This window comes from Coregonus clupeaformis, chromosome 37 (assembly GCF_020615455.1).
Source record: "Coregonus clupeaformis isolate EN_2021a chromosome 37, ASM2061545v1, whole genome shotgun sequence".
Taxonomy (NCBI): Eukaryota; Metazoa; Chordata; class Actinopteri; order Salmoniformes; family Salmonidae; genus Coregonus; species Coregonus clupeaformis.
In genome coordinates, this window is record NC_059228.1 from 25,908,180 (window position 1) to 25,922,745 (window position 14,566).

General features: G+C 43.8%; 1 protein-coding gene across 1 annotated transcript in view; it reads right to left on the reverse strand.

The window, feature by feature from the left end:
• Positions 1–6,831, reverse strand: part of pcsk2 (proprotein convertase subtilisin/kexin type 2) — a 94,396-nt gene extending 87,565 nt beyond the window's left edge. Inside the window, exons 1-2 of the mRNA XM_041866442.2 lie at positions 6,390–6,831; positions 3,069–3,173 (exon numbers count right to left, since the gene is read on the reverse strand). Of these exons, the coding sequence (XP_041722376.1) occupies positions 3,069–3,173; positions 6,390–6,575 (291 nt within the window). The 5' untranslated portion in view covers positions 6,576–6,831. The remainder of the gene's footprint in view (positions 1–3,068; positions 3,174–6,389) is intronic.
• Positions 6,832–14,566: the final 7,735 nt, after the last annotated feature.

Sequence of the window (14,566 nt, forward strand, 5' to 3'; positions counted from 1 at the left end):
ACAATTGGTTAGAGGGCTGTAAAACGTCAGCCATCTTCTCCGGCGCCATTCTCAATTCTCAATGATGTTAAGTTCATAATATTGAGTCAATATTTGTTTTCAACTGCATGCTTGTTGAATAGAGTCAGATATGCAATGAAAGAAATTCGTCCCTGTGCTTACATGTGCAAACACACATGGTGGAGAGCGGACTAGGCATTGTCCGATGTGTTTTACCACCATAGATAAGGGATCAGCCGTTAAGCATTCGCTTTACAAGGCTAGAGGACACTTATTGTTGGCTTTAAAAGGGACCAAGCCCATAAAACACATCTCTTCTTTCACTGCCTAAGTACCTGCGATAGATATAGCAGTCAGTTTGGGCCCCTGACGAGCCTATGTTACAGATAGTTGCGAGCAAAACGTTTTGCATTTTGTCACAAAATAATTTTCAGACTCAGAGCATTGTATGTTTTCTATACTGTATACCTTTTCCTTTTGCTAAACTGTCCAACATAGATGGAAAATGGACTCATGTGCGCTGTATAGCCATTTTATGGTGCCACATAGAACATCTATACCTGGTGACATAAAGGAGAACGTAAAAGAGCCATGCATCTTCCTTCATCTTTCCCTTTCTCCTTCTATCGCCTATCTCCGTCCATCTTCCTTCCTTCCTCCCTCCCTCCCTCCCTTTATCTTCCTTCCTCCTTCCTCCCTCCATATCCCTCCATCCATACCCTCCATTATATGATTCTGGCACTGGTGTTTCCCCTCGAGACAGCCCTCAACCCAGTGTGTCATATCGCCCACTCACATCATCAGAAGGAGCCCGCGCACCATCACCCTCCCCGCTCTCCGCTCCCCACCTAGTCTCCGCCTGCTCCCTGTTCCTGCCTGCCTGCTAGAAGCACCACCAAGCCAGGCTTCAAACGCCACCTCATTTCAAAGGGCTGAGCTGTCCTCCATCTTTCTCTATCTTTCTCTCCCTCCCTCTCTCTCTAAATGATCTCTATTTCATAGCACCAAGATACAGCACATTTAGATGGATTAATTCCCTTCCAACATGGTACTCTGTCTTAACAATGGAGTGTTTTTTTTAATGGCTTTTGACATCAAAGATGGTATAAAGTACAAAGATAGAGTACCTTTTACATTTGTAGTCAGAAATGTAGCCCTATGGATTATAACTGAAAGGTCATGTTCACCTATTGGAACAAATGAGAGGTTTATACCAAGACATGAACGAACAGGGAAGAGAGATAATATCAAAATGAAGACACAAGCAGACATGTGTCACAGAACTGTCTGTAGTTAGCTTGAAGAAGGAGTTGCCCTTAACCACAGATCTAGGATAACATTGTCCTACCCCCAATCCTAATAATTTCTATTAGAGGGATGGAAAAATATCTGATCCTGTATCAGTGGTTAGGGAAAACTGAGAGATAAAAGAGCCGTATGTATAAACCAAACCCCACTTTTTACCCGAGGACGTAAACAGAATCTAATCAATACTCTACTTCAGTCAATAGGGCCACTTGACAATCTGTTGGTTTTCTAAGGAACCTGGAAGATCATGATGACTCCTTATGTCTGCGTAAATGTATTTTCAGACGCTCATAAATGCAACAAAATTGCACCTTCTTCGGTATAGATTTTTTGTAATTCAGATGAATGACTAGAACCTAAAATAATTGAATGTGGTCTTCCCTAGCACAAGAGTGGCAAAAAGGAACGTTATGGAAAATTGCTTTCAAAGTAATCGAAGGGGATTCTATCTGGGTCATCCTCCACAATACAACCCATTGTCCTAGGAGAAACATGCAAAGGACAACAGGAGAACCAGCTAGTAAAAGAGACGGAGGCAGCAACAATGTGCAGCTAACCTCTCCCACCATTTCAGAACCACAGAAAGCTGAAATCAATAACTGCAGGACTTCATATGAGCATGCCAAGCAGAGAGCATCCCAGATATAGACCTTACTGGTTTGACACTATATGGAAATGTATTTATAGAGTCGATGTCCACGCCCCCGCGGAAATCTAATTAGCATAACAATAAAAAGTCCCATATAAATCCGTCGGTTTAAGCACTTCCGCATCTGCGGTGAAAGATGACAGAGCTTGAGTGGTGTTTGTCAGACCATGAGACATCCCGAAAATCGGTCTTCTCACAAAATCATCTGTAGCGTCCCAACAGTTTGGCCAAACTATTATGACCCCTATTATGGAAAGATGAGACTCTCACGAAAACCATCCGTTTTGCTCTACGACCCCCACAAGCGTCTTGGGACTCGTCTGAAGCTGCTTGGTCTGTTTCGCAAGCGTTCCCGGAAGTCTTGCGATGTTGCGCCTCTGGGTTTAGAAACTCGGTGGTTAGATTAAAAGCAACTCATTCATGAAGAAGTATTGATATTCTGATATTCTTTTCAATTTCTGAATGAAATCTGCAGTAGTTTTGAGGCCATTACCATGTACTTGGTATAACCTACTTTTGGTGCCTATTTTCTGTAGGCATTATATCCAAGCCAGTAACCAGGGGCTGTCGATGCCTTTTTCACCTTTATATCGATGTGAATAAACTTGGCTAGATTGAAAGTATGGTGTCAAAACCAATTTCTCAGTTTGACATGAAACATGAGATTAAAAAGTGTAATATTTAATTTAAGAATTAATACTTTCCTCGCGGCACGGGTTGGATGGAACAATACCGTGAAGCTTTCTGAAGTGATTATGTATGCTACTATAAGAAATCACATGGACTTCAGCACTAAACACACAAGTGGCATGACTAACATTGGTTTTAATCATAGCTTGCTACAGCCCAAGACTCTCCTAATCAGCATATTCATACTGCACAAGAATGAGTGATTTAAAAAATACAACTGTATGCAAAGACAAGATGATACCTTTGATAGATACACTTGTTAGGGGCTAGTATGTCCCTTGAGGAGCTAGCCTCAAATTGTAATCATTTTTTCGCAGTGGCGGGGGAACTGGGCCCGTTTCCATGGGAACCACTCTGTGTGTGTGTGTGTGTGCATGTGAGCGTGTGTATGCATGCATGCATGCAAGTGCGTTTTACTTACCCTGCGGTCTTTCTCCAGACGCTGTCTGTGGCGAAGGCTGCGTTTGCTCCTCCTCTGAGGGGTGTCCTGGGGGTAGAAGTGAAAAAGGCCCTCTCCAAAGGGGAGCTGGGAAAGAGAGAGAAGAATGGCGTGAGAGAAGGAAAGAAAGAGAGAGGGAGAGGAAAGAGATGAAGGGATGGAAAGGAAAATGGGGGAATGAGAGAGAGGGGTTGATGGAGGCACAGAGAGTGATGGAGGAAGGAGACAGGTGAGAGAGGAAAGAGTAAGCAATGGACAGAAATATATATATATATAGAAAGTAATGGAGTGAATGACAGAATGGAAAAAGGAGGAAGGGGAGAGAGAGAGAGAGAGAGAGAGAGAGAGAGAGAGATGGAGAGAGAGAGAGAGACAGAGCGAGGGGGGGGGGGGGTCAGCATCACTCCATTCTGTGGAATCACAGGGTCTATTTTAAGAAAGTGTGCACTGCTTGAATGAACTACAATAAATCACAGAGGGAAGAAATTAGATGCATGGTACGAGCGGTGCCTAAGGCTCCTTAGTCAGATTAAAGACCTCCATACGCTGTAATAAAGGCTGTGGTGCCAGGTCACAGTTTTCAATGAAACACAGTCTAATGTGCCTGTCGGATCTATGTGAATCAGTATGCTTATGCAGCTATGGTAATGTATGTTTACCAGGCTCCCCTCCACTCAGCCAGTAAGACTGGCAGTAAATAGCCGATATGAGAGGATGTTCAAGAATATATCCTGGATTCCCTTTTCATAGGGTGTTACGTACAGTAAATGCTGGTGATTCAAAGTAAACATTAGGGAATTGGCTTAATGTGTGTGTGTGTCACTGTACAGATATTGTTTAATGGCGTGTGTGCTATGGAGACAAATATAGCTGGAGATGACATAATCTAGAGAAGATGTATGTGTGAAGCAGTGAAGGAGTGGATGGAGGGGGGTAGCCTACTGTATGATAGAATCTACAAGGAAAAAGACTAGCAAGTAGACACTTTCAGAAACCAGTTAGAGATGCTGCCATTAAACCTCAGTCAAAACAACACACATTCAGTATTTAATCATCCATGTCAAACTACACATCAAATCTTCAGTAGCCAAGAGAGACATGCCATTGTTTTGAATGCCGAAGTGAAAATCTTAATTCACAACACCACAATACCCTCGATTTTTTGCTTCGCCTCAGTGCCTTGCTCCCCAGCCAATTGCACCCACCCTCTTCTTCTGACATCTGACAAGGCAGTTCAGTCAGGGGAATAATTTTTCCTGTTGAGACATCAATGGCTGCTTAAGGTGTTTGATGTGTGATGACAAGGTCTGCATTCACTGGGCTGTTTAAGAGCATTGGGCCAGTAACTGAAAGGTCGCTGGTTTGAATCCCTGAGCTGACTAGGTGGAAAATGTGCCCTTGAGCAAGGCACTTAACCCTAGTTGCTCCTGTAAGTCGCTCTGGATAAGAGTGTCTGCTAAATGACTATTCTGTAAATTATATAAACTGCCACATCTGAAGACAAAGTACTCTGCTGGTTTCTGATAAAATGGTTTTCTACATTGAGAATTCATTGAATTGATCTATGATAAAGTGTATGAAGAGCATGCACACATTATCAACTGAATAATACTTAGATAATCTTGCTGACCCGGAAAATGCTCAGTCTAAGTGTATGGAACAAACACACAAATGCAGTGTAGGCTTACTTGACACCTTGGCATGTACTCCAAAACAAAGCACCAGTGCTCTAGCAATTGAACATGTGTGTGCAAAATAAGCTCAATGAATGGGCTCAAGGATAAGAATTTACTCAGGCTTTCACATAGCAAGTGAAAGGATCTTCTATGGTCACACTTTATTTGGATATTCCAGACTTTCCATCCGTAGATGCCCTACAGATGGTCATACTATCAACAAACTATATTTTGATAAGCAACTGCTTGCTAAGGTTACGGTTAGGGTTAGGTTTAGAATAAGGGTAAGGGTTAAGGTTAGGGTTAGGGCTAGGGTTAGGGTAAGGGTTCTGTTTAGGGTTAGGACAAGGGTTAAGGTTAGGGTTAGTAGATGGTTGAAATGTTACTGATAGTCTGTAGATAGTCTGTAGAGCTGTTACCAGGTGTGTGTGTGTGTGTGAAAACATAGTGACCTCATCAGAATCTTTATGTATGTTTATTCCTTAGATTATATCCGTATATTTATTCAATCCTGAAGAAGGCACTCTGTGCCAATACGTTGGTTAGGTGTACCCATTAAATTGTTGGGAGCATTTTCAGAGTGTGCAACTTTCTTTCTTTCTTTTCATAGTTTACCCTCCGTTAGTCAGCACCTCTACATGTTTTGGGTGTGCGTCAGCTCAGGTAGCCTAGCGGTTAAGAGTGGGGCCCGTAATCAAAAGGTTGCTGGTTCACACCTTTCTGATTCAGATGGGTTGGTCTAAATGCAGAAGACACATTTCTGTTAAATGCGTTCAGTTGTGCAACTGACTAGGAATCTCTTTTCCCTCATGTGTTTTACTATTCCTTAGATAAGGCCTTCTCATTTCAAGCCATTGGAGATATGTAGCATTCAGTAGGTATAGTGTTTGACATAGACCTATATTTATGAACTGACAACAACTATTTTTTAGGCTGAGGCATTACCACCCCTACAGGTCATCAACTAACTAAATGAGTTTTCAATTATGTCTTGAGTGGGCAGAGTCCTCAAGGATGATCCCGGTGGAACTGATGTTAGGCTGCTATTAGCCGGCCCTAATTCACATAATCTATTAAGGCCACATTTATAATTTCCAAAATGACTGGGGGCCAAGAAATGTAGTGGCAATATGGTGGCAGTTTTGGACCAAATTTAACTGTTTGACAGTTTCAGTGATAGCATTCGAAGAAAATGTTAGAATATAGCATAAATTAAGGCTGACGTCATATTTATGTATCGAATATGAAGTTTAGGCTAATGCCACATAAACCGAGATATTATGTAACAAAATAAATGATGGAGATCAACTTAATTGATGGTCGTCTGAAAAACAAAGCAAATAGGCCTAGGCATATTTCAAATAATATGCAATCTATTTAAATGTTTTAATTGAAGTCAAAACAAGTATTTATGTTTCTAAAATAATAGCCAAAATAATATTTATAATATTCTAGGCCGTTTCGAAATGAAAAATGGGAATATAATGTTTTTCAAGTGGAGTTTAGCAATAAAATCTGGGCATGTTCATCAATGCAAATCAAGCTTTAGGCTTGATAAGAATATCGAATCAACAACCCATTAGCCTACATGATGCTAATTTTCTGCACATAATGTCCTATGTCTTACCTTCCGGGCGCTTTGAAACCCGTGCTCCGTTGCAAGTTGGTGTGCTTCATCGTGTGCACCTTCATGCAACTGAACCAAGAGATGATTTGTAAAGATCCCTTCCTCCGTGGCTTGTGTTGCAAGAACCAGCAAGTTTAGTAATATCAATCCAACTGCTGTCCCATATCTGAGAGATCCGAGCATCATGTCTGGCTTGTATCAGGGTGCCTGTCGGAGTGAATTCTGCGGGCGGGATGCTCCTCTGAAGAAATGTCGGAATCAGACCTTTTGGTGATACATCTCCTCTGCTGCTGAGGGCTAGTGGAAGTTGGACCGTCCTTCGGGTTTTAGCGTCTCTTTGCTGTGTGGGCGATGCTACGATACCAGTCGATGGGTGGTTGTGTTTGGGACCAAACCTGCATCCTCAGCTCTCTCTCCTCCTTCATCTATCATTTATCAGCTCCTCCGTTCGGGTTCTCTCCTCGTGACGTTCCACCAATCGGCGCAGGCGGGTGTGTCTCTCTCTCTCTCTCTCTCTCTCTCTCTCTCTCTCTCTCTCTCTCTCTCTCTCTCTCTCTGAGCTCTGGCGAGCCTTGGTGGAGAGGAGTGCCCGCGCTTTCACGCGCACGAGGACACTTTCAGGACCCTGGAGAATTCCTTCTCTGGTCAGATTTGGTGCTGAATACCTAAGTAGGAAAAGCCCGGTAGGAAAGCCCTGAATAGAAACACCTACAGCAACTAGGCCTACATTGTGCTCCTCAAATAACTTTGTGTATGATTCCTTGCTTTGTTAGACCTCCTGGTGTGCAGAAAATTACATCAGTGTCCAAGTACAGTGCCAGGCATCAACATTGGCTGCATTTTAGTCATTTGGCAGACGCTCTTATCCAGAGCGACTTGCAGCAGCAATTACAGTTCAGTGTCTTGCTCAAGGGCACATCGACAGATTTTTCACCTCTAGTTGGCTCAGGGATTCGAATCAGTGACCTTTCAGTTACTGTCCCAACACTCTTAACTGCTAGGCTACCTCCCAGCCCATATAGACTTTGTAGCCTTGGGTATAGAAAAAGTAGTGCCTCAATTATTTATCTTAGGCACAAGGATGTAGACTGTAGCCTATACTTGAATGGACAACATATTTTACTGGTGGTATTACTGAGAAGGGCTGTGGTCTCTATGTGGGCAGCTGGCTCTCAGAAACAGGGGAACATGACAGCTTCTCCTGCAGCTGAGCACCAGAGAGGGAGGAATGAAAAAGGTGAAACAGAGAAGAGAAGACTGTAATGAGAAGTAAAATGAAACAAAGAAAAAAAGCCTATCTGGTACCCAAGTCCTTTGTAGATATTGGTGCAAGTGTGTGTGGAGGAGATTTGTGAATGTGTGTTTGGGATTGGGCTCCCAGATACATACAGATTATATTTTGCTGTGTGATGGGTCTGAGGCTATATCGTCTGCTGTGTGAAATGAACCGCATCTGGCCACTCAGCTCTCTAAAGTGGGCATTGATTGGACGTCTGAACCCAAAACAAACCAGGGTACAGGTCTTTGAGTCCATAACACAATGCCATGTAGACGATTCATTGCAATGACAAGATGGTGTGAATCATCTAAAACCAGCCATGAAAATTCGGTTGTTTTCATTACGTAATTGAAAGGACACTTGTCGGTCGATATAGCATATCTTTGCAGGTCTTTGACTCTTTATAGCCAAGGGCAGACTCAATGGTGCTCTTTAGGCCTTGCACTGGAATCAACAGGAGAATGGAGACAATGTAAGGAGCTTGCAACAACACAACAACAGTCAAAGCAATCATTTCACCATATCTTGCACATTATTCCAGAGCTGTGTTGTACACGACATGCCGTAGATCAATGACATCCCACACTGCTTTATAATAGGCCACATGTCACATTGTGACTGCCCCTGAAATGTCGATTTTCTCAAAGAGAGAGCATTATCTGCTGAGCATGTTTGGGGATATTTGGAGTTGAGCGCATGCCGAATGGCGATTGGTTTTCATGCTCTACAAGCTTATTCGATGATTACTTCTCTCATTACAATTCGCAGACACAATCTTAAATAAGGACAAGCCGAAATGTGTGTCATGATTCTCAATTGAATGATTCCATGATATCTGTAGCAGTATTTCTCTCAGGTACAGTGACCTAATCACGAAGGTGTAGGTTATCTGAGAATCAGTACAGAGGAAACCAGACATGAGTCATCTCGGACTGCTATAATTTCCTTATTTCTTTGACTTTTCTATTATAACATCACACAGGTGTTCTATCGATCACTTAAAGTAACTCTGTGGCAATTACAGTAGATAACATTAAAAAACAACATACCACATAAAGGTTTGGCAAGATGGATCATGCAAGGGAATATGTATGTGGTATTGTCCTACACTGGCCTGATATCATCATAGAGAAAGACATAGATCCTACTAATGACTTTGTTTAAATATACAGTATAGGATCATCTCCAGTAATCAGTGTTTCCATCACCCTTGCAGACTCCCTCCCACACACCTGCCTTTTTACATTGGTGAGTCGATTATTTATTTAGCCAGGCAAGATACGCCTCCTTATTCTTCCTGCGGTAAAAAAACTCCTGCTTGGTTTCCTCAGTGATTGATGCTCACTCCCATTTTGATTGGCACATCCTCTGGTACTGTTGGTCACACACTAGGCACACAAGGCAGCTGCAAACCAGTGTTGACAAACCTGCCAGTGAGTGTACAGTACATTCTGTTTTGGAGGTCTGAAATAGCAACTCTTTGACTCTTTTGTCTCACAAAATGTCAGTCTGTTTCTCATTAAAAGACTGAGATCCCTTAATCCATTCATTAAAAAAGCTATTTGATAATAATGACACAACAATACAGAGTTCAATTAACATTGTGTGGGGGTGTTCATTCATGTCTAATCCAGGTGAAGATAAGACGTCATCCCCATGGAAGCAAAGCCTCAGTCACATAACACATGACAGCCTAGTTCTCTCATCTTTCTCAAATCTTCTCTTATGTCACCTCAGCAAATACATTTGTTTCTGAGGATGACTTGAGTATACCATGACCTCTTCTCTAGGTAGACCAAATGGCTTTTCTCTTACTCTGTGTGATGGTTTCATATACTATAAGGGCTCGATTCAATCCGTAGCGCTGAAAAGCTGCACTACAGCGCGATAGAAATGTAAAGGCAATATTCCCGGCTTCCCGCATTAGCGGAGAATGCGTTCACGGGAAAAAACAGTGCATATGTCAGCTCAACTGTTACATTTCAATCGCACTATAATGCTGAACATCAGCTCTACAGATGCTATAGTTTCTCATAGACCAGCTGAGCTGGGGTACTAATGTAGCCTTCCCCAGAGAACTCAGTCCTGTGAATAAACTCACCACCTCAAAGAGATGTTTTATGCATACTGAAACATGCATAAAACATGCCAACGATGTCGCCATAGAGAAGATAATGCATAACATATACTGCTATCTAATGACCGAGTCATCAACTTTTTACTGTTCCATTAGAGAGCATTGTCTGAACATTGCAAGGTTATAACCCTAGCCTATTAACTGGGTGTAACCTCAGCACGGAGCAAGTCATTCCAAAAAGATCATACAACTTGTATGAGGTCATTGAAATGCATGGCTTCCCTCACAACAATCCTTCAAATGCTAGCTCTGGGTCTGGCGGGGAATCTCACCCTGGCAATCCTGGCAATCGATCGTAAGGAAGAGCAGAGCCCCAGACCTGCACCACACACACACACACACACACACACACACACACACACACACACACACACACACACACACACACACACACAACACACACTCCACACACTACACACACACCAAAACCCCTGCTGTTGTTTTCAAGACTAGAACCCTCCAGGGTTGACCTTTCAGACAGACAGACTATAGATTGTTTTTAAAGGAGCAATCTGGAATTGGTACACACATTTTTTGACTTTTAAATGAATGATATTGTTACAGTCATAGGTCACATGTGTTCATGTGTGCTATCTGTGTACTGTATCCTGTCTGAGAGAGTTGTTATCCGGCTGAATGAAGGTAAAATGATGCTCGCAAGGCAGTGCATGATGGTGGATAATGTCCCTTTGTGCTAGAGCTAGAGCACATGCCTGTACAAGTAAAGGTATGCAATAAACCGGAGATTCATGTCAGTATATTACGTTGTTGTGTGATATTGCGCCTCCTGTGAGTATTAGTTGTCATCTAAATGGGATGCTAGCTGTAGCCTACATAACTCTATAGTAAAACCACAACAATATACACTACCGTTCCAAAGTTTGGGGTCACTTAGAAATGTCCTTGTTTTCAAAAGAACATTTATTCCATTAAAATAACATCAAATTGATCAGAAATACAGTGTAGACATTGTTAATGTTGTAAATGGCTATTGTAGCTGGAAACGGCTGATTTTTAATGGAATATCTACATAGGCGTACCAGAGGCCCATTATCAGCAACCATCAGTCCTGTGTTCCAATGGCACGTTGTGTTTGCTAATCCAAGTTTATCATTTTAAAAGGCTAATTGATAATTAGAAAACCCTTTTGCAATTATGTTAGCAAAGCTGAAAACTGTTGTGCTGATTAAAGAAGCAATAAAACTGGCCTTCTTGAGACTAGTTGAGTATCTGGAGCATCAGCAATTGTGGGTTCGATTACAGGCTCAAAATAACCAGAAACAAAGAACTTTCTTCTGAAACTCGTCAGTCTATTCTTGTTCTGAAAAATGAAGGCTATTCCATGCGAGAAATTGCCAAGAAACTGAAGATCTCATACAACGCTGTGTACTACTCCCTTCACAGAACAGCGCAAACTGGCTCTAACCAGAATAGAAAGAGGAGTGGGAGGCCCCGGTGCACAACTGAGCAAGAGGACAAATACATTAGAGTGTCTAGTTTGAGAAACAGACGCCTCACAGGTCCTCAACTGGCAGCTTCATTAAATAGTACCCGCAAAACACCAGTCTCAACATCAACAGTGAAGGGGCGATGCTGACCTTCAGAGTTGCAAAGAAAAAGCCATATCTCAGACTGGCCTATATAATGAAAAGATTAAGATGGGAAAAAGAACACAGACACTGGACTTTTTCTTTGCAACTCTGCCTAGAAGGTCAGCATCCCGGAATCGCCTCTTCACTGTTGACGTTGAGACTGGTGTTTTGCGGGTACTATTTAATCAATCTGCCAGTTGAGGACCTGTGAGGCGTCTATGTAGATATTCCATAAAAAATCAGCAGTTTCCAGCTACAATAGCCATTTACAACATTAACAATGTCTACACTGTATTTCTGATCAATTTTATGTTATTTTAATGGACAAAAATAATGATTTTCTTTCGAAAACAAGGACATTTCTAAGTGACCCCAAACTTTTGAACGGTAGTATATACCCATTGACTCGTGAAGAAGATAACTTATAAATGGCATGCTAGTTGGCTGTGGCGTCATAGGATTCGGTGCCCTGGACGGTTTTCACGGAAGAATACTGTACCAAGTTAGCTAGCTGAATAAACTAAGTTAGTCTATTCCTAGAAAACATTGAACCGCTGTAGTTTACAACAATTATAGTTTCTGAGATGGAAGTTGGGAGAGTTATATTTGGGTGTTTCAGTGAAACGTAAGTGAGGGAGGCCCCGCTCTCTCGCTTTCCCAGATGTTTAGTTCATTTCATTCCGATCTCCTTTGCATTATTGTAGCCATTTTCTGTAGCCTGTCAACTATGCGTCTGTCTATCCCTGTTCTCTCCTCTCCGCACAGGCTATACAAATGCCTCACACTGCGTGGCTGCTGCCACTTTAACCTGGTGGTCCCTGCGCGAACGACCCACGTGGAGTTTCAGGTCTCCAGCAGCCTCTGGAACTGCCGTTCTGCGGCCAACAAGGCAGATTAATCTCAGCCTATGCTACCCTCCAGTCCCTCGAACTTTTTGGCGCTGACGTAAACATGGATTACCACTGAAAACACTGCTACTCCTACTGCTCTCTCCTCGTCTGACCATGTGTTCTCGCATACCCCGAGAGCATCTAGTCAGCGGGGTGGTGGCACAGGAATCCTCATCTCTCCCAAGTGGACATTCCCTCTTTTTCCCCTGACCCATCTGTCTATCTCCTCATTTGAATTCCATGCTGTCACAGTCACTAGCCCATTCAAGCTTAACATCCTTATCATTTATCGCCCTCCAGGTTCCCTTGGAGAGTTCATCAATGAGCTTGACGCCTTGATAAGTTATTTTCCTGAGGATGGCTCACCCCTCACAGTTCTGGGTGACTTTAACCTCCCTACGTCTACCTTTGACTCATTTCTCTCTACCTCCTTCTTTCCACTCCTCCCCTCTTTTGACCTCACCCTCTCACCGTCCCCCCCCCCTACTCACAAGGCAGGCAATACGCTTGACCTCATCTTTACTAGATGCTGTTCTTCTACTAATCTCACTGCAACTCCCCTCCAAGTCTCCGACCACTACTTTGTATCCTTTTCACTCTCGCTCTTCTCCAACACTACTCACTCTGCCCCTACTCAGATGGTAATGTGCCATCACAACCTTTGCTCTCTCTCTCCCGCTACTCTCTCCTCTTCCATCCTATCATCTCTTCCCTCTGCTCAATCCTTCTCCCTCCAATCGCCTGATTCTGCCTCCTCAACCCTCCTCTCCTCCCTTTCTGCATCCTTTGACTCTCTATGTCCCCTATCCTCCCGACCGGCTCGGTCCTCCCCTCCTGCTCCGTGGCTTGACGACTCATTGCGAGCTCACAGAACAGGACTCCGGGCAGCCGAGCGGAAATGGAGGAAAACTAGACTACCTGCGGACCTGGCATCTTTTCACTCCCTCCTCTCTACATTTTCTTCCTCTGTTTCTGCTGCTAAAGCCACTTTCTACCACTCTAAATTCCAAGCATCTGCCTCTAACCCTAGGAAGCTCTTTGCCACCTTCTCCTCCATGCTGAATCCTCCTCCCCCTCCCCCCTCCTCCCTCTCTGTGGATGACTTTGTCAACCATTTTGAAAAGAAGGTTGACGACATCCGATCCTCGTTTGTTAAGTCAAATGACACTGCTGGTCCTGCTCACACTGCCCTACCCTATGCTTTGACTTCTTTCTCCCCTCTCTCCAGATGAAATCTTGCGACTTGTGACGGCCGGCCGCCCAACAACCTGCCCACTTGACCCTATCCCCTCCTCTCTTCTCCAGACCATTTCCGGAGACCTTCTCCCTTACCTCACCTCGCTCATCAACTCATACTTGACCGCTGGCTATGTCCCTTCCATCTTCAAGAGAGCGAGAGTTGCACCCCTTCTCAAAAAACCTACACTCGATCCCTCCGATGTCAACAACTACAGACCAGTATCCCTTCTTTATTTTCTCTCCAAAACTCTTGAGCGTGCCGTCTTTAGCCAACTCTCTTGCTATCGCTCTCAGAATGACCTTCTTGATCCAAACCAGTCAGGTTTCAAGACTGGTCATTCAACTGAGACTGCTCTTCTCTGTGTCACAGAGGCTCAACGCACTGCTAAAGCTAACTCTCTCTCCTCTGCTCTTGTCCTTCTAGACCAGTCTGCTGCCTTTGATACTGTGAACCATCAGATCCTCCTCTTCACCCTCTCCGAGTTGGGCATCTCCGGCGCGGCTCACTCTTGGATTGCTTCCTACCTGACAGGTCGCTCCTACCAAGTGGCGTGGTGAGAATCTGTCTCCGCACCACGTGCTCTCACCACTGGTGTCCCCCAGGGCTCAGTTCTAGGCCCTCTCCTATTCTCGCTATACACCAAGTCACTTGGCTCTGTCATATCCTCACATGGCCTCTCCTATCATTGCCATGCAGACGACACACAACTAATCTTCTCCTTTCCCCCTTCTGATAACCAGGTGGCGAATCGCATCTCTGCATGTCTGGCAGACATATCAGTGTGGATGACGGATCACCACCTCAAGCTGAACCTCGGCAAGACGGAGCTGCTCTTCCTCCCGGGGAAGGACTGCCTGTTCCATGATCTCACCATCACGGTTGACAACTCCGTTGTGTCCTCCTCCCAGAGTGCAGAGAGCCTTGGCGTGACCCTGGACAACACCCTGTCGTTCTCCGCTAACATCAAGGCGGTGACCCGATCCTGTAGGTTCATGCTCTACAACGTTCGGAGAGTACGACCCTGCCTTACACAGGAAGC